This window comes from Diplotaxodon limnothrissa, linkage group LG5, assembly GCF_057381915.1.
Source record: "Diplotaxodon limnothrissa isolate DT_005_m linkage group LG5, D_limnothrissa_male_GT1.1, whole genome shotgun sequence".
Lineage (NCBI taxonomy): Eukaryota > Metazoa > Chordata > Actinopteri > Cichliformes > Cichlidae > Diplotaxodon > Diplotaxodon limnothrissa.
Window position 1 is genome coordinate 12,339,235 of NC_140600.1, and position 24,262 is coordinate 12,363,496.

A 24,262-nucleotide genomic window follows, 5' to 3' on the forward strand; every position below is an offset into this window, starting at 1 on the left:
GATTAAAAGATTTAATAATTGATAAAATTATAATGTTAATTATATTATGATAAAAAATTGGAGGATATGCCCTCTGAAGTCTGAGAACTACTGCTTTAAAGTCAAAACTAACTTTCCAAATATTTCTAAAAAGGACTGTCATGAACCAAGCAGCCAGGAACACACAGGCACAAATGTAATCTTCAAAAAAAAAAAAAAGGGTTTTATTATGCCTCAAAAAGGACAAGATGATTCCAAAAATTCAAAATGACAAAAAATAAACTTTTTTTAAGAACCAAGTGGGCCCATAAAAGAGGTTAACTTAACAAAACTCAACTCAAAAGTCACTTAACAAAACATAACTCAACAAACTGACCTGCCCAAATGAGAAACAGCTCCAGTTATATAGCAAATGAATAAACCATTATATACACCAAAGGTGAAAACTAGAGATAACAGCTAACCATCATTCAAGAAGAACCCCATTCCCCCTACATGATCACAATAGATGGTCCAGTCCATTCTATTGGCTTTTGCATTTAAACCAGCTCCATCCTCAGCCTCCTCTTTCAGCCAAACCAGGAAGGACTGGAGCGGAGGCCAGGTAACTCAGAAAGAACAGAAATATAATTAATATAACACATACCCATATAAAATAACAAACTGCAAAACAGAGTCTATGCCACCCTTTGGACTATAGCCTAGTGCCGTCATGCATTACAGGTAAACTCAAAATATCAAAAGTTAACTTATGATCACAGAAGCTTTAGAGCATAATGTAAACATAAGACAAAAAGATCAAATGAATATTACCCAAGTATTTCAATTGTGTGGTTGCATGCAGCCATCACAAGGACAACCCTACCCAGTGGTCCTGTTACACGTATAACCCCAGAAGATCACAATTTATCTGAGTTCTACACTGAAATGGAAAATGTATGTGTATGGGTGCATCAGGTCAGACAGGTACTGCAGGGCCAGGGCATTGAGGGTTTTTTAAGTGAGAAAAAGGATATAAGTAATGCGTGATGTGACCAGGAATCAATGGAAATTTATGAGGGTGGGGGTGATGTGTTCCCAGAGCTTGGTGCATGTTAGAAGCCTAGCAGCTTACCTGCTGCTTTCTGGCAGGTAGCTCCATGCCCTCCTGGGTTTTAAATGCACCTTAGAACACACATGCATCAACACTACAATGAGCGGGTGGAGGGAGGTTTGGAGTCTTCTCTCACCCCCATTCTCTGCGGCCTGCTGGAGCGGGGGGGCTAGGAGGAGGAGTTGGCCGTCCGACTGTGGTCTGGAGTGTGGGGCCTCCCTGCTGCTGCGGAGTCGGGGCGGTCTGCCTCCCCCCACCGCAGGGAAAAGGGTAACACCACCTGGGTCTGAGTGCAGTTCCCCCTCCAGGGGCAAGGGTACCTAGACCCGGTTCGTAGAGTACGCTTGGGGAGTGTGATCGTGTGTACAGCGTCTCTTTATGTCTGTCTCCACGTTGGTTGAGTGTGGAGTAAGTGCATATGAGAGCATGAGGGTGGGAATGGATGTTTGTGTCTGTGTGTGCCTGTATTTCTGTGTCTATATGTCAGGTTGGGTGTCAGGCGCCACCTCTCTGGGGACATCTTAGGCCCTCCAAGGTTTGGAGGCCTATCTCCACCTACCACCACTTCCCCTGCCAGTGGCGGACTCCCTCAGATATCGGTGCGTTGGTGGTTCTTTGTGTCCGGGGATGGGCGTCCAGGTACACACCGGCTCACTCCTTGGCGGCCGCTTATCGGGGCCTGGAGCCTGGGGCTCGCTCGGGCCACTTCGGAGGTGGGGTGTCCCCGGCCTCTCGGCCTGGGGCTCGGTCACTCAGGCACGGCTGGCTGCCGGCGGAGCTCACGGGCGCGTCACTGCAACTCCCCCTGGCTTCTGCTCCGCGGCTGCTGAGTGAGCCCTCATCTGGGACTCTCCTCAGCTCTTTCTGGGACAGTGGCGCGGCTGCCCCTCTGTTGGTCTTCCTTGGTCTCTTGTGTTCTGGGGGCCTCTGGATGTCTGGAGTTTTGATCTCCTCCACACCTGCTTCATGCCCTGGAGGACGGGGCTGTGGCCCCCCCACACCCTCTAGCAGATCATTACATGAAGGAACCTTTAAAAAAAAGGTCCATGCTCACAGGTGTACACACGGGTGATCACACCCACAAACTACACCCTTTCTGGCTCCTACCTCAAAGCACACTGTGTTCTGTTGATCTTATGTGCTGCACAATAATGTTTAATATTTAGTATTTACTGTCATATTCCCATATATCATTGTGATGCTGTTTATTCTATTACTCTTGTTCTCTTCTGCTTGTTTTCTTTTTTCTTTCTCAAATCAAATCAAATTCAAATTTATTTGTCACGTACACAGTCATACACAGTACGATATGTAGTGAAATGCTTGGACAACTGCTCGTGACCTAAAGAGAACAAAAAAGGAAAAGGCTATGAATAAGATAGGAAATAAATATGAAAAATTAAAAATGGTAAATTTAACTAGGAAGGAATAAAATATAAATTAAGGTTAAAAATGAAATAACTGTACAACACAAATTAGAATGAAGGGTGATCCAGGTGATTGATATATGCATTTTTTTTTCTCTACCCATTCTGTTGGTTTATGTTTTTTGCCCTTCTCCCCCATCCCTCTTCTCAGCTGTTTCTCTTTCCCTCTTTCTTTCTCCCCTTCTTTCCCCCAGTCAAGTCTGTCCCATATTCAGTAAGTGAAAATAAAATAAACAATAAAAGGTGAATCAAATGGACCATTACGGCAAGGCTGGGATGGTCAATTTGGTAAAGTAAATCCGTTGGGCATCTTTCTTTGCCTTTAGACAACAATTCTGAAGGCAAAAGAGCCAAACGGGACAGGCAAAAAAAAAAAAAAAAAAAAAAGCCTAGCAGCTGAGTTTCTGGACATACTGGAGCCTGTCCAGGACTCCAGGACCTCACTGCAATAATCCAGCCAGTTGGTGAAAAAGTCATGGGTGAGGGTCTCTGCTCATCAGGTGACATTTCATTTATATGAGACTGGAATGGAAGTGTGAAACTCAAATTGTCACCCAGATTGTGAACTTCTGGGGATAGTAGGATGTGGCGACCGACTATGTCAGTGAGTAGATCGCCAATCTTCGGGAGTACGGCTTTGAAGGCCACAACAATAAGTTCTGTTTTATTACTGTTGAGCTTGACTAGGTTAGATGACATCTGTGTTATAATTGCAGCTGACATGACCAAACTCAGCCTGCTAACCAGTTTTTCAACAGCTGAAGCACAGAAAATGTGAACACTGTGTGCCATTCTCAAGTCCAATATCTTTTTTTTTTTTATGCTGACAGGGAGCACTTTTTTAAAAAGCAAAATATTTATTTAATTCCAAGAAAGCATGGAGAAATGAATGCAGTATGTCATATATGCAGACTATTCAGAAAGCTTTACCTGCCATGTTATTTGTGTCATCATTAAATCTATCTTGACTCACACACTGTCATTGTGTGAGTAAAGCAAACTATCTCACTGATGCTGTTTGACTAAATAACATTTAGCAGGAGAGGTTCGATTACACTCTGTAATGCCAGACGGACACAAACACGTACACTCAAAATATACTGTAACGTGATATGCTTGCATTAATATAAACATGCACTTGCTTTCAGTTTTTGCATGTGTCACTTTGAAATAGAAAACACCCAGCGACTCACTACAATGCCTTCTCATCACACACCACCCAGAGCATGTAAATCTACCCTGCAGCTCCCAGTGCAATGCTGATCGCACTTTGCGTTTTCAAATAGCCGTAAAAAGGTCTGACACGGTGTAGTCTGAGGCTGTTCCATCGATCAGGCCTCTTCCCTCGTTGTCAACAAACCAGCAGGCGATGCTTTCTCCATTCTTCACATCCTTGTTGAAGTCTTTTTGCCAGTGTCTACAGAATATATAGATGTTTTTTTTCAAGGATGATTTGCACATACATGAAAGGAAACTAACTTTAAGGCTGAGTGAATATTATGCACACTTCTAAAATTTAAGAAGTCGCCTCACCTTGTCACATTCAGCCTTTGCCCCTTCACGTACATGGTGGCATCCAGTTTCTCCTGGCCTTCACCTGGATGCAGGTCTGTCAGCTCAAACACAACCCCACGGTAGAACTGACCTGCAGGAAAATAGCTTATGTGACATCTTTTGTTTCTGTTTTAAGAATTAGTTTTTAGTAAAAACAAAAGAGCTACACCAGGTGTGTCGAACTCCAGGCCTCGAGGGCCGGTGTCCTGCAGTTTTTATATCTCACCCTAGGTCAGCACACCTGAATCAAATGATTCGTTCATTACCAGGCCTCTGGATAACTTCAAGACATGTTGAGGAGGTCATTTAGCCTTTACGGTGTGTTGTCTTGTATCAAGGTTACATCTAAAACCTGCAGGACACCGGCCCTCGAGGCCTGGAGTTCGACACCTGTGAGCTACACAGTCACTTTATTACTATATCAAAGCTTCTTGCAGTTTAATACCTAGCAGACCATGAACTGAAGCAGACAAGTGCTGGCTGTCCAGAGTGTAGAAACCCAGGTAGTCTTGGTGGTCGTGGCGTCTCTTCCAAACCTTTGTGTGTCGGATGACCCTGAATTTCACTGAGTGCCTCAGCGTCACTGTCAGACTGCAGTTTTTAACTAGGTTGAGCTCCATACTTGGTCAGAGGCATCCAAGTTGGAAAACACATGAAAAAATGAAGGAAAAAAACTAACGTCATTTGCAAATGTGATTAAAGTACATATAGTAATTAGTGGGACTGAAAAATGGTTTAAAATATTTAATAATTTCAACTTTACGCATGTGTTTTGCCTGGGGATTTTACTCACTTGGCATCTCTGAGTGAGGTGGCATCAGACCACAGCAGCTTGACCTGCTTGTCATTGTAGAAAACAGAGATATCCTGAATGCTCACATCCAGTCTCACCCCCAGGTTCTGATGTGTGATACCAAAACGGCCAAAGTAGGTGTTCACGTTACCATCCAGAGCAACTTTCTTCTTGCTAATTATTTGGCCATTCACCACAAAGCCTGAAATGAGGGAGGATAATGAATTTGGAAAATTTGAAAAAAGAAAATTCTCCCATTAGAACGAGTCCTTCAGTATCTTCTTGATGCATGCTCAATCGTCCAGGTAAGTAAATCCCCAAAGTTTGATTCTGTTCATCTGGACGTAGTGGGAGAAATGTTTCATCTCTCATCCAAGTGACTCAGCTGACTGCAGGTTTCCCCAATCTTATAAACAGTACATTTGCATAATGACTGAAACCAGCCCACTGAAGGAACAATAGGCTGGGAGGTCAGTTCCTTGATCATTACAGTAGTGCTAGTTTCAGTTGTTATGCAAATGTACCATTTATGAGACTGGAGAAACCTGCAGTCAGCTGAGACTGAAGAAGTCACTTGGATGAGAGATGAACCGTTTCTCCCACTGAAAACGCTACCTCCAGATGAACAGAATCAAAGTTTGGGGAGTCCTTCAGAAAGACTCAGGACAGACCTGATTTGGGGTCTCTGACCAGACTGAAAATGGTTCCTGGTTTGTCGTTGATGTTGAAGCACAGAGCGTCGTTTTTATCTGGAAGCTCTATCATAAAATGGGGATCTCCATCAACTGCAGCAAGTAAGTCTAGAAAAAAAAGGTATATCTGAGTAAAAAGCTAATTTAATTATTGAGCTGACAGGTGTGTTATTATAATAAAACAGAGTCTGCACCAACAGTAAAACTATCTTACCTGCCCTTATGACAGCAGTGTACAGCCTGGTTTTTCAGAATTAAATGTTTTCAGTTAAATACACTTACTTAACATTTTATTAGGTACATCTTGGTAGTACGAGGCTGGACCCCACTTACCTTGAAAGCAGCCTTAATTCTTTGTGAAACGTGTTAAACAAGGCTCTGGTAACAGTTCTCAGACATTTTGGCCCAAATTGACATACCATGACCCCATTAATACATTAGTATTACTAATATTGTAACATTGTATTTGATATGGCAGATGTCTTAAATAATGACGGTCAAAACATTCACAACTCCTGAGTTTCTTGAGTCTTCTATGAATGTTTTCATTAACTGTATAAGGAAGCTGTAATGCTTACCTATTATAATAGCATGAAATGAAACAAAAACAAAACAAAACACTGAAACCACCTGTCAACTATTTAAGTCCGTAAAAATGTTACATATGAAACACTTACGATCAATTACACGCGAGCCGACAGCAGGCGATGCATGTGCACCTGCTAAAAGCACAGTTTCCTTCATATGCATTGTGCAAGTCAGATAAGATAAGAAAGGCTTTACTTTACCCAGATTTGGGAAATTCTTCTCTTATAGCAGTTTAAAAAGTAAATGAAAACACATTAAATTCCATTCAAAGACTTCCCATACCCATGTGTCTTTCTGCTTGCTGTCGCTGGCCTGTAAAATAGGAAAGAAATGAAAAAGAAAAAGTTATTTTTGCCAAAGTGATGGGAGAAGAATGTTTCTGCTAATTTAATAAGCGGTGGATTTTCTTTCTCCTACTTTCAGTCAGCTTGTCAGCAATGAAAGAGCGATCAGCTCCATTCTCGTTTTCAGGCTTGGTGACCACCAAGGATGTGAGAGGGGTGACAAAGTTATACTTCAGAGACAGGTTCAGAGCCTTGGCTTCTATATTTCCTCTCTCCTCTTTAGTACTGAGAGCACTGGAAGAGAGACAGAGGACAAGATGGACATGACGTTAATAATTTATTATGATGTATAACATAATGTTTAACGGAAAAAAAAATCACCATCAATAAAATTTCTGCACGGTAACAGAAAAATTTCCCCATGAACCAACCTGTTCTCCAGCTGCTGCTGGATGGTGAGGTAGGCCCACATACGCTCAATGAAATCTCCAAAAATGTACCCCTTTTCTGGGTACACTGTCTGCCAGTCAGCCACACTGGCCTTTCCCTGTGCCACAAAGTTCTCTTCAGACTTGTTAAAAAGGAAAGATTAAATGACAGACATTATTCTGTGCAGCCACTCAACTTTTTTTTTTTTTTTAGCAAGCTGACATCAGCATGCTAATATTGTTTCAGATAATTACGTTTCATAGATATTCAATTATTAGAATCTGAGATGGTGTCGACAGTGTTTTCCAAATCTGCAGAGTAACTGCAGCATCTAAAGTTTGTTCAACTTGCTGGCTAAATAACTCAGCTTACAGTAAAGTACATAAATATCACATGAGCTTTGAAAATGGGCCTTTATCCCATCATCCATCTTAACACATTTTATGACTTTAGCATTAAACATTTTTCTTATTCCATATATTTATTTATTCTTTAAGTCTTTAACGTAGGGTCTTTACCTTACAATATAAAGTGTCTTGAACTGACTATTGTTGTGATTTGTCGCTATATCATCATTAATTGAATTGAACACCACACACAGATTTGTTTTCATTTTAGTTTAAAGAGTTGAAGTTCATGAAGCACTTACAGTTGGTAAGGTGGGTAGATATATGCTGGTAGGAACATAGTACTAACTTTGTCATAGTTGTTTAAGGTATTTACACAGATCTGATCTTATAAGCATAAGTATTGTGCTTCACATAAGTATAAAGATGGATGAAAGCCACTAGCTTAGAATCTTAAGTTGAAAGCAGAAAAGAATGAAAAGTAATGAGACTCCACTTGATGTTCGGACTACAACAGTCAATTACAGCTCGGTTCATTTACAGTTCGTGAAATTCCATATTCAGCCACAGTAAGACTGAATAATAAGGCTCATTTGTATGAGCACTAACATAGATCTGAAGTCAAACTCATGTTGTAAAGGAAATACTTTAATAATGTGCTCTCCCTTTTCTCACCCCGTGGGCAAACACTTCCACCGAGAAGTTTTCCACGTCATTTTCCTTCAGCTGACCAGCGACCACGATCTCTGAGCCGTTGAACAGCTGGCTGTAGTGAGTTTTGGTTAAGAAGTCTGTATTCTCTGAATAACGCAGATCCACCTCCAAGAGCAGAGGGCTGGACACTTCCTCGTAGAAACCCTGCAACAAAGACACAAAATTGTTGCCATTTATGTAAGGCACAAACTAGCATTTCTACGCTTGCATTGATTTTCATGTTACAGTCATTAACGTTCTTAATTTCTTGCCTTACCTTGAGTTGAATGGCAGCATCTGAACCCTCAAAAATTCTGCGGGCCACTCCTTTATTTTGCCTGCACATAACATCCAGGAAGGAGTAATCCACATCATTTCCAAATCCAAGACAGAACAGAGACATGATTCCTCCAATAGCAGAAAATACATTCTGCTGGATTAGCTGGGGGCTGGTCACCCCTGCAGACACAAACACACTTACATATGAGCATGCATTAAAAAGCTTCCATTTCCAATGAAATTGTCGAGTTGGGTGTCAGCTTTACATAACAAATCAGTTCCATCTTACTCCCTAACATTGTTAATATTCATTTATATGCTATTATAAATGAGTAAAAAAATGCTGCGGGATACAGGTTCCTCTCGCGTTCTTAGCTCAGGGTGAGCAGGTGGGTGAGCTGGTGGTGGGCCCAGCAGTTGCTTCGTGGCTTCCTCCGGTGAGCACCTGCCAGCCACATGCCGCTCCCACCTAAGGAGTGGGGATGGGTGAGGCAGCAGGCAGCGTCCTGGCTGATTGCAGGCCCCGCCCCACCACCTACCCCCATCGCCTGACTGAGGCCGCTGAGCCTGGCGGCCCTCCCCCTGGGAGCCGGCACGGGCGCCGGAGCAGCCCGGACCCCTGTCTCTCCCTGCTGTCCCATACGTGGATCCACCACAATTTTCAACACACAGAATGTTTAAGATTGTCTCACCACTGTTTGGCATCCCGTCAGTCAATAGAAAAATCATATCCATACTCCTCTCTGGAACTTTCTTTTCTTTTCTTTCTTTCTTCAGCAAACTAACTGCATCCAGTATAGCACTGTTGATGTTGGTGCCTGAAAAGCAACAATGCTTTGAGTAACATGAAAATCTCATCATGTTCAAACTTTTACTTTACTCTTTTACTTGTTAAGCCTTGACCAAAAGATTGATAATATTCTCTCTATGCAGTATGACTGGATTCTGTTTAATTAGACTATAGCTCTGTACAAAAGTTCTGAAGACGTTTATTAAAGTTCTGAAATGAAAACACCACCTTGATTGTTTAATCTACACAAAACCTAAAAGTGTAAAAAAAATAATATTACTCTGTTTTCTATGGTATTTTGAGCATGACTCTTTCTTGGCCATGGCAGCTACTTCCTGTAGCTGTCTGTGGTCACTAATCATTGAATTGTTCTTTGTCCAGAGTGAAACAATTGTACAGGATAATTGTTTAAGAAATAAATAAAATTAATAAATTTCTCTAATCTACACATGGATAAATTATATATACATACACCTGCGTAATATTGGATTAAATATCACTTAGCAAGTTGCACCTCAACTAGATCCAATTGATAGCCATCAACAAGCTTCTGGCATAATTCTATATCAAATCACTCTTCTTAGCAGAATTGGTACAGTTCGCTTAAATCAGTTGGTTTAGAGGCATAAACCTTTAAAATGTAGCTCACAGATTTTCAATAGGGTTTAGGCTGCGGCTTTAGGAAGTTAGAAAGTTAATTTCAGAAGGTCATTGTTGCCCTGCTACAAATATTTTCCTGTTGGAACTAGAGCAGGGCGATATGGCCAAAAATATTTATCACGATATATATTTGAAAATTTGCGATAACGATATAACCGACGATATAATTGATGCGAGACAAAATACAACTCCACAACATTACTAGCGCAAAAAGACAACCTATCATTTATTTTCACTTAAACAAGAAGCTGGTTTTTATGTACATTAAAGCTTTATAAAAATGTAACAGTGCAAATGCAAATTCCTTGCTGAAAGTTTAACCAAAAGGCATTTCCAGTAGAAATGGGCTGACATAAGAGGTGCTTTGCAACATTAAACTGTAGTGTGCAGTACGTATTTTTCGGACCATAGGGTGCCCAGGATTATAAGGCACATTACGCGAAACAAAGCAGTCAGATAAATCAAACTTTATTAAACTCATTCTTCTTGCTTCCTCCACTTCTGTACCATTGATTCATTAATGTTGAATTCTCTGGCAGCTGCTCTATTCCCATGTTGTTGCAGTATATGACTAACCTCGTATTGTGGATGGATTATCTCAGTTGTTCTCCTGACTGAAGATTGGTCCTTTTACAGCATCCTGCCATGCGATTGCATTTGTCTCTAACCATGAGGAACCTTAACGTTAACTTTTATAAGTGGAAAAGTGTTAGTGTTCGTCCTCCAGCTTCACTGTTTATGTTATGCTAACATAGCTGTGTCGCTAGCGATCACGTAGCACATTATTATATACCAGCTAGCCCAACTTCAGTAACCCTACAAACGTCACTGCTGTTTAGTTTCCTGTCTTCATTTATGTTGGAAGTGATAGCAGAGCTGTACGTTTGATTTTTTTCAGAAATCTCTCAGTCAGAACATGCAATATCATGCTTAGGTAACTAGCGAAACTAGCGAGCTAACTTCCGCTAGCTTCCTGCTAACTTCTAACTCCGTTAAATGTAATACATTTTGTTTTCATGGATGCCTGGAAGTTAAACTTCAGTTACACCTGGTAAAGCAGCAATGCTGATCGTTTTATTAAAGATGAAAGAATTTAGACAGTTTTTAACTCTTAGTGATGCTGCAGTGTTCGTTTGACCTGAAGAATACGGAGTTTAGGACCCAGATTACTACCAGATTTAAGGGCATCTTAGTCCGACGGCCGCTTGCATGTTCTGCAAAAAAAAAAAAAGTGCTTTGTCGTGTATCTGACGGACAAACACCAAACCAGTTCCACATCACTGAAGTTGCACCATTTTTACAAACCAATTCTGGTTCATCTGTTTCACTCAACAATCGGCCATGTGCGTATGAAAACAAAGGCACTGCGCATGCGCGTTTTACTCATATTCTATCGCGATATTTCATTTTCCTATCGTTGCCTAACATTATACCGGTATTACCGTGAACGGTATAATATGGCCCAGCCCTAGTTGGAACACCCGATTGTGTCCAAGTTCAATCATTTAGCAGCTGATCTGAGGTGAAGTTGAAGAGTTTGGAGGTAATCCTGCTTCTTCATTATTCCACCGATGTTGTGCAATGTACCAGTACCTCTTGCAGCAAATATATGATGATCACCCTGCTTGACAGCCTGTTCCGTGTTCTTAGGTTTGAAAGCCTCTCCTTTACTTCTCCAAATATTCTTCTCGTCATTGATATCAGATAGCTCAATCTTTGTCTTGTTTGACCATAAAACTTTTCCCTAAAGAACATCTGACTCGTCCATGTGGACTGCTGCAAATTTCATTTGAGCTTAAAGATGTCGATTTTGGTGCTGGGGTGTCTTTCTTGGTCGGCACCCTCTCAGTCCTTGATAGTGACGGTGGTGTTCCAGCAGTCTCCAGTTCATTGTAGCCTTGAGCCTTTGTGGTTTCTGTGACGTTCCTCAATATTCTGATGAATTTCCTCCCATCTGAAGATGACAGTTTGGGTCTTCTTACCAGTGTTGGTCAAGTAATCATGTTACTTTACTGATTACTTATTTTCAAAAGTAATTAATTACTTAGTTACTTTTTAAAAACATGATTTACAACCTGAATAGGTGATAAAGCGATAGATCATTCAGCCCAATTCTACTTTTTCTGCATAATCCATCATACAAAATGTAATCAAATGGAAAAGTCTCTTTTTAAAACTTGTTTTATTAGTTTTAATCCTTTAGCTTTATGCATCAAGCAAAAATGTAATTATATGCAACATTCTCTGACTGGAAACCTATTTTCAGCACATAAAATATTTTTGTGTTTACACTCACTCTTTCAAATATTTGCGAGGAAAACCCAGCAGAAAATAAATAAAATCAAAGACTAGCGGTCCTGTTGCTCTATTTTCACCTGTAAAGCAGGAGTGGTGTAGGCGGAGGTTTACCCTGGTGCAGGTGTGCCGCAGCGGTCAGTTGAAGAATCCGCGAGTTTCTCTGTGAATTTCCCATTACGTCGTTGCGCACTCGGTGCTTGCTTGGAAGTTTAGGGGGGTTTTTTCGCTGTAAAAAGAAGTTTTCTTCCCACGCACAACGGACACTAATGTTTTTGTCACTTTTTATGGAATCAAACTCAAAGTAAGGTCAGTACTTCCACGCTTTAAACGCTGCACGCTCATACTCTCTCCGTACTCGATATATTATCCATTGTTGATCTGCACACAGCTGTTGCCACGAATGTCACACTCGCTTAGGTCACTGTCATGAGACATTCTCAAAAAAAAAAAAAAAAAATAACGGTTTGAGTAACAGTGTTCCTACGGGAAAGTAATGGTAATCTAATTACCGTTTTTGCAATAGTAATCCCTTACTTTACTCGTTACTTGAAAAAAGTAATCAGATTACAGTAACGCGTTACTGCCCACCTCTGCTTCTTACAGACCTTGGCAAAAAACTTGTGCAATTGAAGTGATGATCTTGGAATCTGCAGTCGCTTAGAAATTGGCCCGAGAGACCTTCCCGATTTGTGTAACTCTACACAATCTTCGCTGAGTTCCTTGTATATTTTCATTGTTCTGAGTATTGTTCAATCCAGTGAGGGATAACAAACTTTTTTTTTTTTTTATACTGGCAAAGAACTAATCAGTCATGATGACTAACAAGAAGTTAAAAGGTCTAGGCCTTGTCAAAACAAGATTTAAATGGGTGTATGTATACTTTTGCCCCAGTGTGGACTAAAGAAATTCATAAATAAATTAAAACTTGTCTATTTGTTTCATTAAAGTATGCCATACAATCAATCCACACTGGAAAAAGAATAGTTTAGAGAAGTCATTAAAAGCCCAAAATTACCATGAAATTCATGCCCGTGATGACTATGTAAACGTCTGATTACAACTGTACATGTTTAGTGGCAACCTCACACTCAAAACTTGACAAAGTTGCTTGTTTTAGCTATATAACAGTAACAGAGCAGAATGATGCCAGCCTTGTTGTGCAGTTGTCAATGACCCAGAATTTTGCCATTTTTCACTCATTCAATAATGCAGATAATAAGCAGAATAAAGAAAAAAAAAATCACTGTACATAAAATTCAGCAATACTTACTTCCACTGTCCTGTATTTTCTTTACATAGTCAATGGCGTCAGAAACATTTCTCTTTGTTGCTTTGGTAAGATAATCCTTCCAGTAACTAATCTTACGCTCAAACAGGAGGATACCAAAGTGGTCCTCTTCGTGAAGGTCTTGCAGAATGGCAACCATTGATTCTCGGGTCTTTATATGTTTACAAAACGTATATGGAGATGAACACACTGTCATGCATACAGTATGTAATTTGCCTCTAATTAGTCCCCTACCTGTTCAATCTTTGCTCCATGCATCGATCCACTAGTGTCAATTACATACACCACATTCTTTGGGACTCTGGCCAGGTCAGGGGGAGAAAAGAAGTGCACAAAGTATCCATTTACTGCCTGAAGGGAAAGAGTACTTTGGGTTAAGATGAGCAAGGAAATGTATAGCAGACAAATACAGCTAGGGAAGTAAACGTAAGACTAAAAGCAAAATAATGATTGCAGCTTCCAGTTCTATAAATAAAACTGCTGTCTATAAGAGTGTGTTTGAGATCAGTAAAAATTCTGTGCTTTAGCTGAGATAAAGGCTGCTTGTGTGCTGCTTTAAGTTCTGTCTCATCAGCTGACCTGAACTTCCCCCAGGCTTGTTGCTCGTTTCACATCATACTTGATGATGAAATCTCCATTAATTAATGAGCCCTTACAACCTGGACATTTCTGTTGCTGCTCCACTGTTGGTGAGAATGAGATGTGTGCCTGAGAAACAGAAAAGTTTCATTTCACTTTAGATTATTGTAGATATATCCTTTATACCTAAATGCTACATTGTAAAAACACAAGGACAGACATCTTGCCAAAATATCCCCTTTGTGTCTGTGACAGTTTTCTCTATCAGAGGGATCAGCTCATTGGTGAGGAACGTTGCAGAAGCCTCAACAAAAGCAATGCCTTGAGGCTCATAGATGTCTGCCTCAATCTGTCACACCATCCATGGAAGTAAATGAAGCATAAAAGAAGAGGTCATTATGGCGTAAAGACTCACTAAGTCAACGCAAGTTCCTTACACAAACTACTTCAGACAGCCCATCATTAATCATCATGAAGAACAATAAAAGTGAAAAGTGAGTCCTACCTGAAACTCCTGCACTGGTTGTTCTACTTTGACTCGGATCAAGATCTCATAACTGCCCAGTGTTCTCTGAAGGAGCTCCTCGTAGATCAGAATGAAAGACACGCTGCTCTGGGCAGCAATGTTTACAGATACAGAAAACATTTCCATCTTTCTTCCAGAAGCCCTGCAATAATAGATATGGATTACATTATTGCAGGTTAAGGGTGGAGGTTGGGATGTTTAATCTTTATCTTATTCCAGTATACTTGACAAGTCCAGCAGTCTTTCCAGAAGAAACAGCCTTCTCATACTGCTCCTTGGCGCTCTCTTTCTCCTTCACCTCTCCAACATACACCTGACCATCAATTTCCCTGTGACCCACGAGGATATGTGTCAACATTAAAGGAGGATGCGCTCTATGATCATTGTCAAAAATGCTGTACTATTGACTGACATGCTAAAGTTGGTGATGAAGGCCATCTTGGGCAACTCTACTTCAAAAAAGATTTCCTGGGATGAGTTCTCCTTGTTTAGCGCCTTGGAAGACATGACCGTGTGTGCGAAACGAGACGACACTGTGCAGGTGATTCGAATGCTTTGCACTTCCACCTTTTGAATAAATGGAAAATGTAATGTGCTGACAGAAAAAGATTATTAGTGTAGTTCAAGAGAATTATTGTTAGGTCTGTCTGGCACAGACCCACCGCTGGAACGAGACAATTCTACTACAACAGCAAAAAGCATTGGACACCAAGCAGAGCTCTTTGTTTGATCTCGTGCACGAGGGAGAGAACTGTGACGAGCGCCATTCCTTCTGCTCGAACCCCAGTCGCTCTCGTCTGCTCCCTCGTAGCACTGCTCTTTATTGTGGTTACATGAATATGCATAAGTTCATTAACATGACGTCTTACACAGGTATACATGTGAACAAAGAGTACCTTGTCTGCGTGTACGTGTGTGTGTGTGTGGTCAAGATGTGACCATGGGAAGACTCCCCAAAGCTGGTGCCAGGAGTCCAGCGGTCCACCTAAACAAAGGGCTCTTATACTTAAGCAGATACAAAGTAGGTGTCCTCCTATACCATAAATCAGTAAGAGAAGGTACGACCGCTCTCATGACCTTAAGATGTGTGTGTTTGCCAGAGTGCTCCGGGAGGCACGCAAAGTCTTTGCAGACTGCTAAGGATCAGACCTCTATCATTATGCAATCGATTATAAAACTAAGTATATGTGAGCATATATTTCTAAGCATAAATGACAACCCACATGTTAACCCAACAATTATAAAATTTTACAACAACCAATTTAATAAAAGCACAAGAAAAATTAAAAAGTATTTGCCTCTTTCTTGATTTTTTCATACCGTATTTCTCACACTTACATGCTTCAGATCATGCAGTTTATAAATGATGATTTAATTTATTAAGGGAGACAAAGTTATCAAAGTTATTAAATCCATTTGGCTCCCTACTCTTTCCCTCCTAATCCTAATAACTGGTTGCACCACCCTTGGCAGCACAAACTGGAATCAAGCATTTGTAATAAGTGGCAATGAGTCTGAAATCACCTCGCATGTGGAGGAATTTGGCCCACTTTTCTGAATTATTTTCATTCAGCCACACTGGAGGGTTTTTGAGCATGATCGGCCTGTATTGCTTTTTTTTTGTTTGTTTGTTTGGGGTTTTTTGAGCCATTTGGACTTGCTAGTATGTTTCAGATCATTGTCCTGCTGCATAACCCAGGTGTGCTTGAGCTCCAGAGAATGAACTTTGTGATCTTCTGGATGAGTTGTTGATGGCTTCTGGGGTAATTTTGGTCAATTTCTGGATATTGGCTCTCGCCATGGTTCACTGGAGTCCCAAAGCTTTAGAAATAGTTTATAACCCTTTCCAAACTGATAGATGTCACTGACTTTATTTCCCAGCCATTTCTTCAGATTATGGCATGATAATGTCATAGTTTTGTTTAATCTTTCTGCCTGCTTCACTTTGTCAGACCAGTTATACTTTTAGCGATTCCCTGATTCAACAGGTTTGATAGTTATCACACTTGGATGTGGCTAGTGAAATTGAATACAGCTTTCCAACTAATGTTGTTAATTCATGATTTTACTTTTTCACATAAGGCCAAATAAGTTTGGTTTTTACATTAATAAATGAAATCCTCATTTAAAAATTGGATGTTGTATTTATTCTTTGTCTAATAATAAAATTGGTTTGATGATCTGAAACATTTAAGAGTGATAAATATGCCAAAAAAGAAATTAGGAAGAGGCAAGTACTTTTTCACAGCACTGCATAGCCTAGACCAGGTGTGTCAAACTCAAATACACAGTGGGCCAAAATTCAAAACTGGAACAAAGTCGCGAGCTAACGTTAATATTTATTGAAATATATTTATTCCTCCAGATATAAGAATGAATCTTTTCTTATGGACTCAAACACGTTTTGCTGAAAAACTGAATATGGAACAAGCAAAGCTTAATACTAAACAATATATATATTAGCTGTATAATACCAGTAGGCCAGCTCTAATAGTAATTTGGTGTGGCTTCGCAGGCCAAATGTAATTAGCCAGAGTTTGAAACCTATGGCCTAGACCCTAACATTAAAATTGCATGTAGTTTCTTATAAGCAGAGAGTAAATAAATACATTTTCAGTTGGCACCAGGGGGAGGGACAAGTGGGACAAGTGCAGCTGGAAGCGATAAACTTTACTGGAAGTATGGACTTAATTTTGGAAAAAGCTGGTAACACTACTGTAAGTTAGAAGCTATAAGTCATGTTGACCAGGGTCTATTTTTGAAAATTGTCCGCCTCTGTTTCTTACATTTGCAGAGCTTGAACTTCTTTTCTGTAAAAAGAAAATTGATAAATAGTTTCATGAACGTGTTTAGCAGGGTCAAAACATAAATGAATGACATATAAACAATGCACAGAATGAAGTATCAGCAAATGTGTCTACTTTCATAATTAGACACTGTGACATGAGTACCTTCATCGACCTGATGCCCACGGTTTCTTTGGTTTCCTGGAACACAGCACAGAATGACTGTAATGTTACTAAACAATTAAAAAGATGACTGTAAAAAGACAAGTATAAAAACTGCTTGTATCACCTACAACATGCAACGACACCTCTGCATTGAATTCTCAGAGCTTTATTTTAAACCATGTACCAATTATGCCAATCTGAAAAATTGGTGCTTTTGAAATATTTAATCTCAACTAAAATAACCTTCTCTACGTCTTGTAGAGGTTTTCCAGACACCGCACTTCTAAAAGATTCTCAGATGTAAATGCAATAGTCACTCCCTGAGTTGTGACTCATGCTCTGTCCTGTATAAACTGAAGAAGTATTGTGCAATACTCAAGCGTATTTATTTTCAAAAATAAAAGCCGAACTCCAGACTACAAGTCTCTGCAAAAATGTGAAACCATGAAAGAAAACAAGACAAGAAACAAAGTTTGTAACGCTCACAATTTGAGTTACAGGTTAGAGTTATGTCTTCAAGTAACTATGTCACTTCTTTCAAAAGAAATGTTTAGATATGACACCACAGTTTTTCCCAATTTTACTCTATTAAGGAATAATGGAAAAAAAAGTATGGACTGAAAAAGAAAACATTAAAACAGGAGTCTCTTTACATCCAAAAGGTGTACATAGCTTATTTAAGATACCTGTGTTAGAGCATCTCTCCTGGAAATAACCAGAGCGCCATAGGTCTGAGCTAGAAGACTGATGTAGACACAAGCAGACAGTAGCAGGACTCTCCACACCACAGGCATGTCTGGGAATGCAACAGCCTTTCCCGTGGCTGAAAACAAATGTGGAAGGAATTCTTAGCATTTGAGGAGTTTGTTCCTTCAGTGAGACTCCACCCACACTATGGTTGAAAAAGAGGAGGGTTACTCTGCTCCCACAACTGTTTACTAGAATATTGTCCTGTAAATTAGTGTGTGTGACTTCCTTAAAATAGTGTGTGCCAGGGACATTGGGAACACAAGGAAGCGAGTTAAAATTATCCAGTTCCAACTTGCCTATCCAGTGCCTGACTTGTGTGTGGGTGTGAAATTCATATTCTTTACGAAACTTTTACTTTTACAATACTTACTCACAGTTGTCTATTAAATATGGAAATATGACTCATGAAAAAAAGAAAGTAAATGTCAATAGCATGATGCTTGATAACAGCAAACATTTTAACCATGATTTTTAAGAAACTGCGGTTTTCACTTTTTAAGAATCATACGATTTTTAAAAAGTGTTTTCATATTGTGAAAAATCCTGTAAAACAAACTAAACTATAACTTTGATTTGGCGCTATATTAATAAAATTTGCTTGTTTTGAATTATGGGAAAGTTCAGGTAGAAGAAGGTGGAGGAATTATACTCTTAAAGTTATTTACAACAGACAGGCGGTTACATCAGAAAGTCATTTACAATGAAATGTATTCCCCACTTCTGTGTAATCCTTTATTGTAAATGTAAATGTTATTATGAAGTGATCAGACAAAAGAGGGTTTTCAGAGAATACTGTTATGTTCAATGTCTATGCCATATGTCAGAACAAGATCTTGAGTGTGATTACAGTGATGGGTGGGTTCTTTTACATTTTGCGGGAAGACAATTGATTCTAATAATAGGTTACATACATTTTTGAGGTTGTCATTTTTAGCATCTATTTAGGGAAATAAAATAAAATAGGCCTATAAACCAGATAAAATATGATTAAATCCATTTGCAATCTGAAGAAAAACAAAATAAGAAAGAGTAATAAATATTGAAAAACAAGGCAATAAAGCAATAAAGATCCAGCTTGAAGATAGAAATTGAGTATAGATAACTCTATCTGAACTGTATATGGTGTACTTACCAAAATAATTGTAATCCCATGAATACGACTCCATGGGCGAATCATCATAATCATATTCTTGAACAGGGAGAACAAAAATCCAAATCAACACGAATACAACAAATTGACTTTGTCCCATAAATCTTTTTTGTGATTTATCGTAAAGACCATACAGATATTCATTATCTGAGAGCAATGAAGAGCATTTCCACACATCTTTGGACCAGTTAGTGCAGCAGGACTTGAAATAATAATTAGCAATAATTTAAAGTGGCACCAAATTTAAACTCAAGCAGTCACCAAGTCCTCCTATGTTTGTGAAAGATGCCATGGCATTTTATCTAGTTAACTGTGCCTCTTAATGCAGATCTGTAAATATCAGCAAAGTCAGACGTCATGGCTGGAGCACAATCTATCCTATCTGAACTGTATATGATGTACTTACCAATTGCGGGTGCTGGCTGGTAATGCCGTGGATGCGGCTGCGCAGGTATATAATTATATGCTTTGAACAGGGAGAATAAAATCCAAATCAACACGAATACAACAAATTGACTTTGTCCCATAAATCTTTTTTGTGATTTATCGTTAAAAAAAAAAATCACTTACTCATTTTTTCAGCCTGCTGTCTTTGTTCTGTGAGAAAAAACAGACAGATAACAGTTTTAAACTGGAGCTCCAGCTTCTGCTTTTATACTTCACTAAAGGGGAATAATATGTGGAAAATGTAAACTCAGTCACCAGTTCTCTTTATGAATGAGCTGCAGCCATGCTTTGCTTTTGTGGTAAAGCTTGACTGCAGCCATTTCAAAGTGACACTTGACAAACACACACAACCACACGCACACACACCCCTCCGATTCATCAGTCAATATAGTTTTTGTCTCTTTAAGAAAAGCCAGTCCAGTGTTTTACATTTTTAAACTCTGTTTTCTCCAGGTACCTTCAGTCAGCTTGTCAGCAATAAGAGGGCTGCTTGTCGAGTCTTCGGTTTCGGGCTTGGTAACAACCATGGATGTGAGAGGGGTGACAAAGCTGTACTGCAGGGACATATCCAGGGCCTTGGCTGTTGTGTTGGCTTTCTCATCTGGTGTACCGCTCTTGCTGCCAGAAGGAAAATATATGTATTACTACAGGGAAATCTATAAAAGAACATCAAATGATTAAAATGAGCGTCCTGGTAAAAGAACAAGTGTCATCAAAGACTATATATCATACCATATTTCTTATGAGAACAATGTGCCTTAGCAGCCAAACTGAACTGATTTAAACTGACCTCTTGTCCAGTAACTGCTGGATAGTGAGGTAGGCCCACAACCGCTCGGTAAAATCTCCAAAGATGTACTCCTCGTCTGGGTAAAAAACATCCCAGTCTGCGGCACTCACTTGACCCTGGACTCTGAAGTCTTCTTCGAGCTTCAGGAGAAACAAAAGATAAAATCCATATGAACCAGAGTAAAACAAATAAATATAGGCTATGTCTACTCAATGTCTCAATGTTTCTGCCATTTCTTTTGTTTTTCTTTTTTTCCTCACCCCCTGTCCAACCACTTCCACCAGGAAGTTGTCAAGGTTGTCGTCAATTAAATGGCCAGCCACAACAATCTCTGTGCCATTAAACAAGTAGCTAAAGTGGCTGGTGGTCAGAGAATCCACTGCATTGTCAGGATAGTGCATGTCCACCTCTAAAAGTAGAGGGCTGGCCACTTCGTCATAGAAACCCTGAAATAAAAGCATACACACACTTTATCACTTTTGCTTATTCCAATTTTCTGTTATAAATTTAGCATGAAATATTGACTACATAATTCATAGGAATATGGCATAACTGCAGTGCTTTAAATGAAGATGTACCAAACATAAAATCAAAGAAAAAATGACAATGTTTGTCTGGCGCCAGAAATCGAACCCACAGAAGGGGGGCCTGAAAGCAGAAGGTTCAGCCTCCCATTCTACTTTAAAATAACCTAGGAACCACAAGTAAGAGAGCTCTAAGTGCCCTACTGAGGTGCTAAATTACTATGAGGTCTTTAAGAGAAGGCGGGGCCTGAGTATTTAAGAGCTTGTATGTGATGTAACAGGGAGCCAATAAAGAGAAGCCAGTCCCAGAGAAATATACTCTCTCTTTTTAGTCAGTACTCTCACTGCAACATTTTGGATCAACTGAAGTCCTTTAGAGAATTTTTTAGAAGTTAGAAATGCATGAACTAGTTTTTCAACATTATTCTGAAACAGGATTTTTGAAATTTCAGAATCAGAATCAGAATGGGGTTTATTGCCAAATGTTGAGCAGGTTTACAACATTAGGAAATTGCTGCGGTGCTTCAGTGCAAACATAGTGTCATAAATAGCACTTAAATAGACATGGAAAAAAATAAAAGTAGGGATAAGAATTAAAAGTGCTACGTGGAAAGATATGTGCATGAGATATACATGAGATATATACATGAGAATAAGAATTAAGAGTGCTACGTTGAAAGATATATACATGAGTGCAGGTGGTGATCAGTGCCAAACATAGAATGATGCAGTGACACAGCGTAGGGTCATGTGTTAGTGGCGGGTACAGTCATATGGTTATTGTTCATGTGTCCAACAGCAGAGGGGAAGAAACTGTTCTTATGGCGAGAGGTTCTGGTGCGAATGGACCGGAGCCTCCTGCCTGAGGGGAGCAGGTCAAACAGACTGTGTCCAGGGTGAGAAGGGTCAGCTGAGATCCGAGCTGCACGCCGCAATGTCCTGGAGGTGTACAGGTCCTGCAAAGATGGGAGTCTGCAGCCAATCACCTTCTCAGCAGAGCGCACAACACGCTGCAGTCTCTGTTTGTCCCTGATAGTGGCTCCAGCGTACCACACGGTGATGGAGGAGGTGAGGATGGACTCGATGATTGCAGTGTAGAACTGCATCATCGTCCGTGTTGGCAGGTTGAATTTCTTCAGCTGCCTCAGGAAGTACATCCTCTGCTGGGCTTTCTTGATGACGGAGGTGATGGTGGGCTCCCACTTCAGGTCCTGGGTGATGGTGGTACCCAGGAAGCGGAATGAGTCCACAGAGGTGATGGGGGTGTCAGTCAGGATGATGGGGGGGAGTGGGGCTGTGTGCTTCCTGAAGTCCACAATAATCTCCACTGTCTTCTGGGCATTCAGCACCAGGTTGTTGTGGCTGCACCAGGACACCAGACGTTCAACCTCCCTCCTGTAGGCAGACTCGTCCCCGTCCGAGATGAGTCCAATAACGGTGGTGTCATCTGCAAACTTGATTAGCTTGACAGACTGGTGGGTGGAGGTGCAGCAGTTGGTGTACAGGGAGAAGAGCAGAGGAGAAAGAACACAGCCCTGAGGGGAGCCGGTGCTGATGGTCCGGGAGTCCGAGACATTCTTTCCCAGCCTCACATGCTGCTTCCTGTCCGTCAGGAAGTCAGTGATCCACCGGCAGATGGGATCAGGCACATTCATCTGGGAAAGCTTGTCTCGGAGATGGTCTGGAAGGATGGTGTTGAAGGCAGAGCTGAAGTCCACAAACAGGATCCTGGCGTAGGTTCCTGGGGAGTCCAGATGCTGCAGGATGAAGTGTAGGGCCATGTTGATGGCGTCGTCTACAGACCTGTTGGCTCTATATGCAAACTGCAGGGGGTCCAGGAGGGGGGCCGTGAGGGTCCTGAGATGGGAGAGAACTAGGCGCTCAAAAGACTTCATGACCACAGATGTCAGAGCCACGGGTCTGTAGTCATTTAGTCCAGTGATCCTAGGTTTCTTGGGGACAGGGATTATGGTGGAGGACTTGAAGCAGGCAGGCACATGACATGCCTGCAGTGAGGAGTTGAAAATGCCAGAAAACACTGGGGCCAGCTCGTTTGCACAGTGTCTGAGGGTGGCAGGAGACACACCGTCTGGGCCGGGAGCTTTCCGAGCATTCAGGTTCTTAAACTGCTTCCTCACATCTGCTTCATGAATATGAAGAGTTGTGGTGGGAGGAGGTGGTGTGAAATCCTCTTTTGTGTGGGGTGAGGAGGGGGGTGTTGTAGGTGAACGGTTTGAAGGTGGTGATGGCTCTATGTAGGGGGGAGAGGTGGGGGAATTAGTGTCCAAAGTGTCTCTATTGTTGGGGCCGTTGGAGGTGTGAAGGCTGCCTGATGGCTCGTCAAAACGGCAGTAGAAGTCGTTAAGGGTGTTGGCTAAGAGCAAGTCATCAGTGGAGTGGGGGGTTTTAGGCTTGTAGTTTGTGATATTCCTAAAACCTTTCCACACAGAGGCCGAGTCATTCTCTGAGATCTGCTGCTGCATTTTCTCAGAGTGCTGATGTTTAGCAATGTCCACTTCTTTAGTGAACCTGTACTTGGCCTCTCTGTAGCAGTCCCTGTCTCCGCTTCTGAACGCCTTTCTCTTTTCCAGCCACAGCTTTTTGAGTTTAGGAGTAAACCAGGGTTTGTCATTGTTATAACTCACCCTGGCACAATGCTGTCCTCACAGAAGTGGATATAGGAGGTGACAGTGTCCGTAAACTCGTCCAAGCTGTTAGAAGCAGCCTTCAATGTGTCCCAGTCTGTGGTCTCCAAACACGTGCGAAGCTCCTCCACAGCCTCGTTGCTCCACAGTTTTTTAGTCCACCCTGAACCACCCTGATAACGACTGTGTTTAGATTGTTCCTTCCCATTCCATGCAAGGCCACCTGGGTTGGCTGGAAATGGTAAATGGCCTGTATTTATATAGCGCTTTACTAGTCCCTAAGGACCCCAAAGCGCTTTACATATCCAGTCATCCACACATTCACACACTGGTGATGGCAAGCTACATTGTAGCCACAGCCACCCTGGGGCGCACTGACAGAGGCGAGGCTGCCAGACACTGGCGCCACCGGGCCCTCTGACCACCACCAGTAGGCAACGGGTGAAGTGTCTTGCCCAAGGACACAACGACCGAGACTGGCCAAGCCGGGGCTCGAACCGGCAACCTTCCGATTACAAGGCGAACGCCCAACTCTTGAGCCACGATCGCCCCCAAGAAGACTGTTTACTTAGCCTAGCAGGGCGAAGGACACTGTCTCAGCTGAACTCTGGACACGCACACACATACATATACACTGATATGCACACACTCATCCCTCCTCTCTTTCCAAACGCCTTCGATGCTTGTTCCCTCCTGGGAACACGGC

The 24,262-nt window shown here is 41.2% G+C and overlaps 1 protein-coding gene across 2 annotated transcripts in view; it reads right to left on the minus strand.

Moving 5' to 3' along the window:
• Positions 1-3,413: 3,413 nt before the first annotated feature.
• LOC146631688 (inter-alpha-trypsin inhibitor heavy chain H3-like) overlaps positions 3,414-24,262 on the minus strand; it is a 37,076-nt gene continuing 16,227 nt past the window's right edge. Inside the window, exons 15-42 of one of the 2 annotated variants that reach the window (XM_085353053.1) lie at positions 20,648-20,833; positions 20,388-20,527; positions 20,055-20,215; positions 19,721-19,747; positions 19,557-19,616; positions 19,133-19,189; positions 17,937-18,073; positions 17,251-17,286; positions 17,086-17,109; positions 14,712-14,866; positions 14,524-14,628; positions 14,279-14,441; positions 13,994-14,122; positions 13,774-13,902; positions 13,429-13,545; positions 13,177-13,345; positions 8,851-8,976; positions 8,157-8,338; positions 7,862-8,044; positions 6,842-6,981; positions 6,544-6,704; positions 6,409-6,438; positions 6,216-6,260; positions 5,518-5,646; positions 4,847-5,048; positions 4,499-4,674; positions 4,033-4,144; positions 3,519-3,916 (exon numbers count right to left, since the gene is read on the minus strand). In XM_085353053.1, the coding sequence (XP_085209179.1) occupies positions 3,778-3,916; positions 4,033-4,144; positions 4,499-4,674; positions 4,847-5,048; positions 5,518-5,646; positions 6,216-6,260; positions 6,409-6,438; positions 6,544-6,704; positions 6,842-6,981; positions 7,862-8,044; positions 8,157-8,338; positions 8,851-8,976; positions 13,177-13,345; positions 13,429-13,545; positions 13,774-13,902; positions 13,994-14,122; positions 14,279-14,441; positions 14,524-14,628; positions 14,712-14,866; positions 17,086-17,109; positions 17,251-17,286; positions 17,937-18,073; positions 19,133-19,189; positions 19,557-19,616; positions 19,721-19,747; positions 20,055-20,215; positions 20,388-20,527; positions 20,648-20,833 (3,420 nt within the window). In that variant the 3' untranslated portion in view covers positions 3,519-3,777. Of the gene's footprint in view, positions 3,917-4,032; positions 4,145-4,498; positions 4,675-4,846; positions 5,049-5,517; positions 5,647-6,215; positions 6,261-6,408; positions 6,439-6,543; positions 6,705-6,841; positions 6,982-7,861; positions 8,045-8,156; positions 8,339-8,850; positions 8,977-13,176; positions 13,346-13,428; positions 13,546-13,773; positions 13,903-13,993; positions 14,123-14,278; positions 14,442-14,523; positions 14,629-14,711; positions 17,032-17,085; positions 17,110-17,250; positions 17,287-17,936; positions 18,074-19,132; positions 19,190-19,556; positions 19,617-19,720; positions 19,748-20,054; positions 20,216-20,387; positions 20,528-20,647; positions 20,834-24,262 lie in introns of those variants that run through there. The other variant, XM_085353052.1, reaches the window with a different exon arrangement.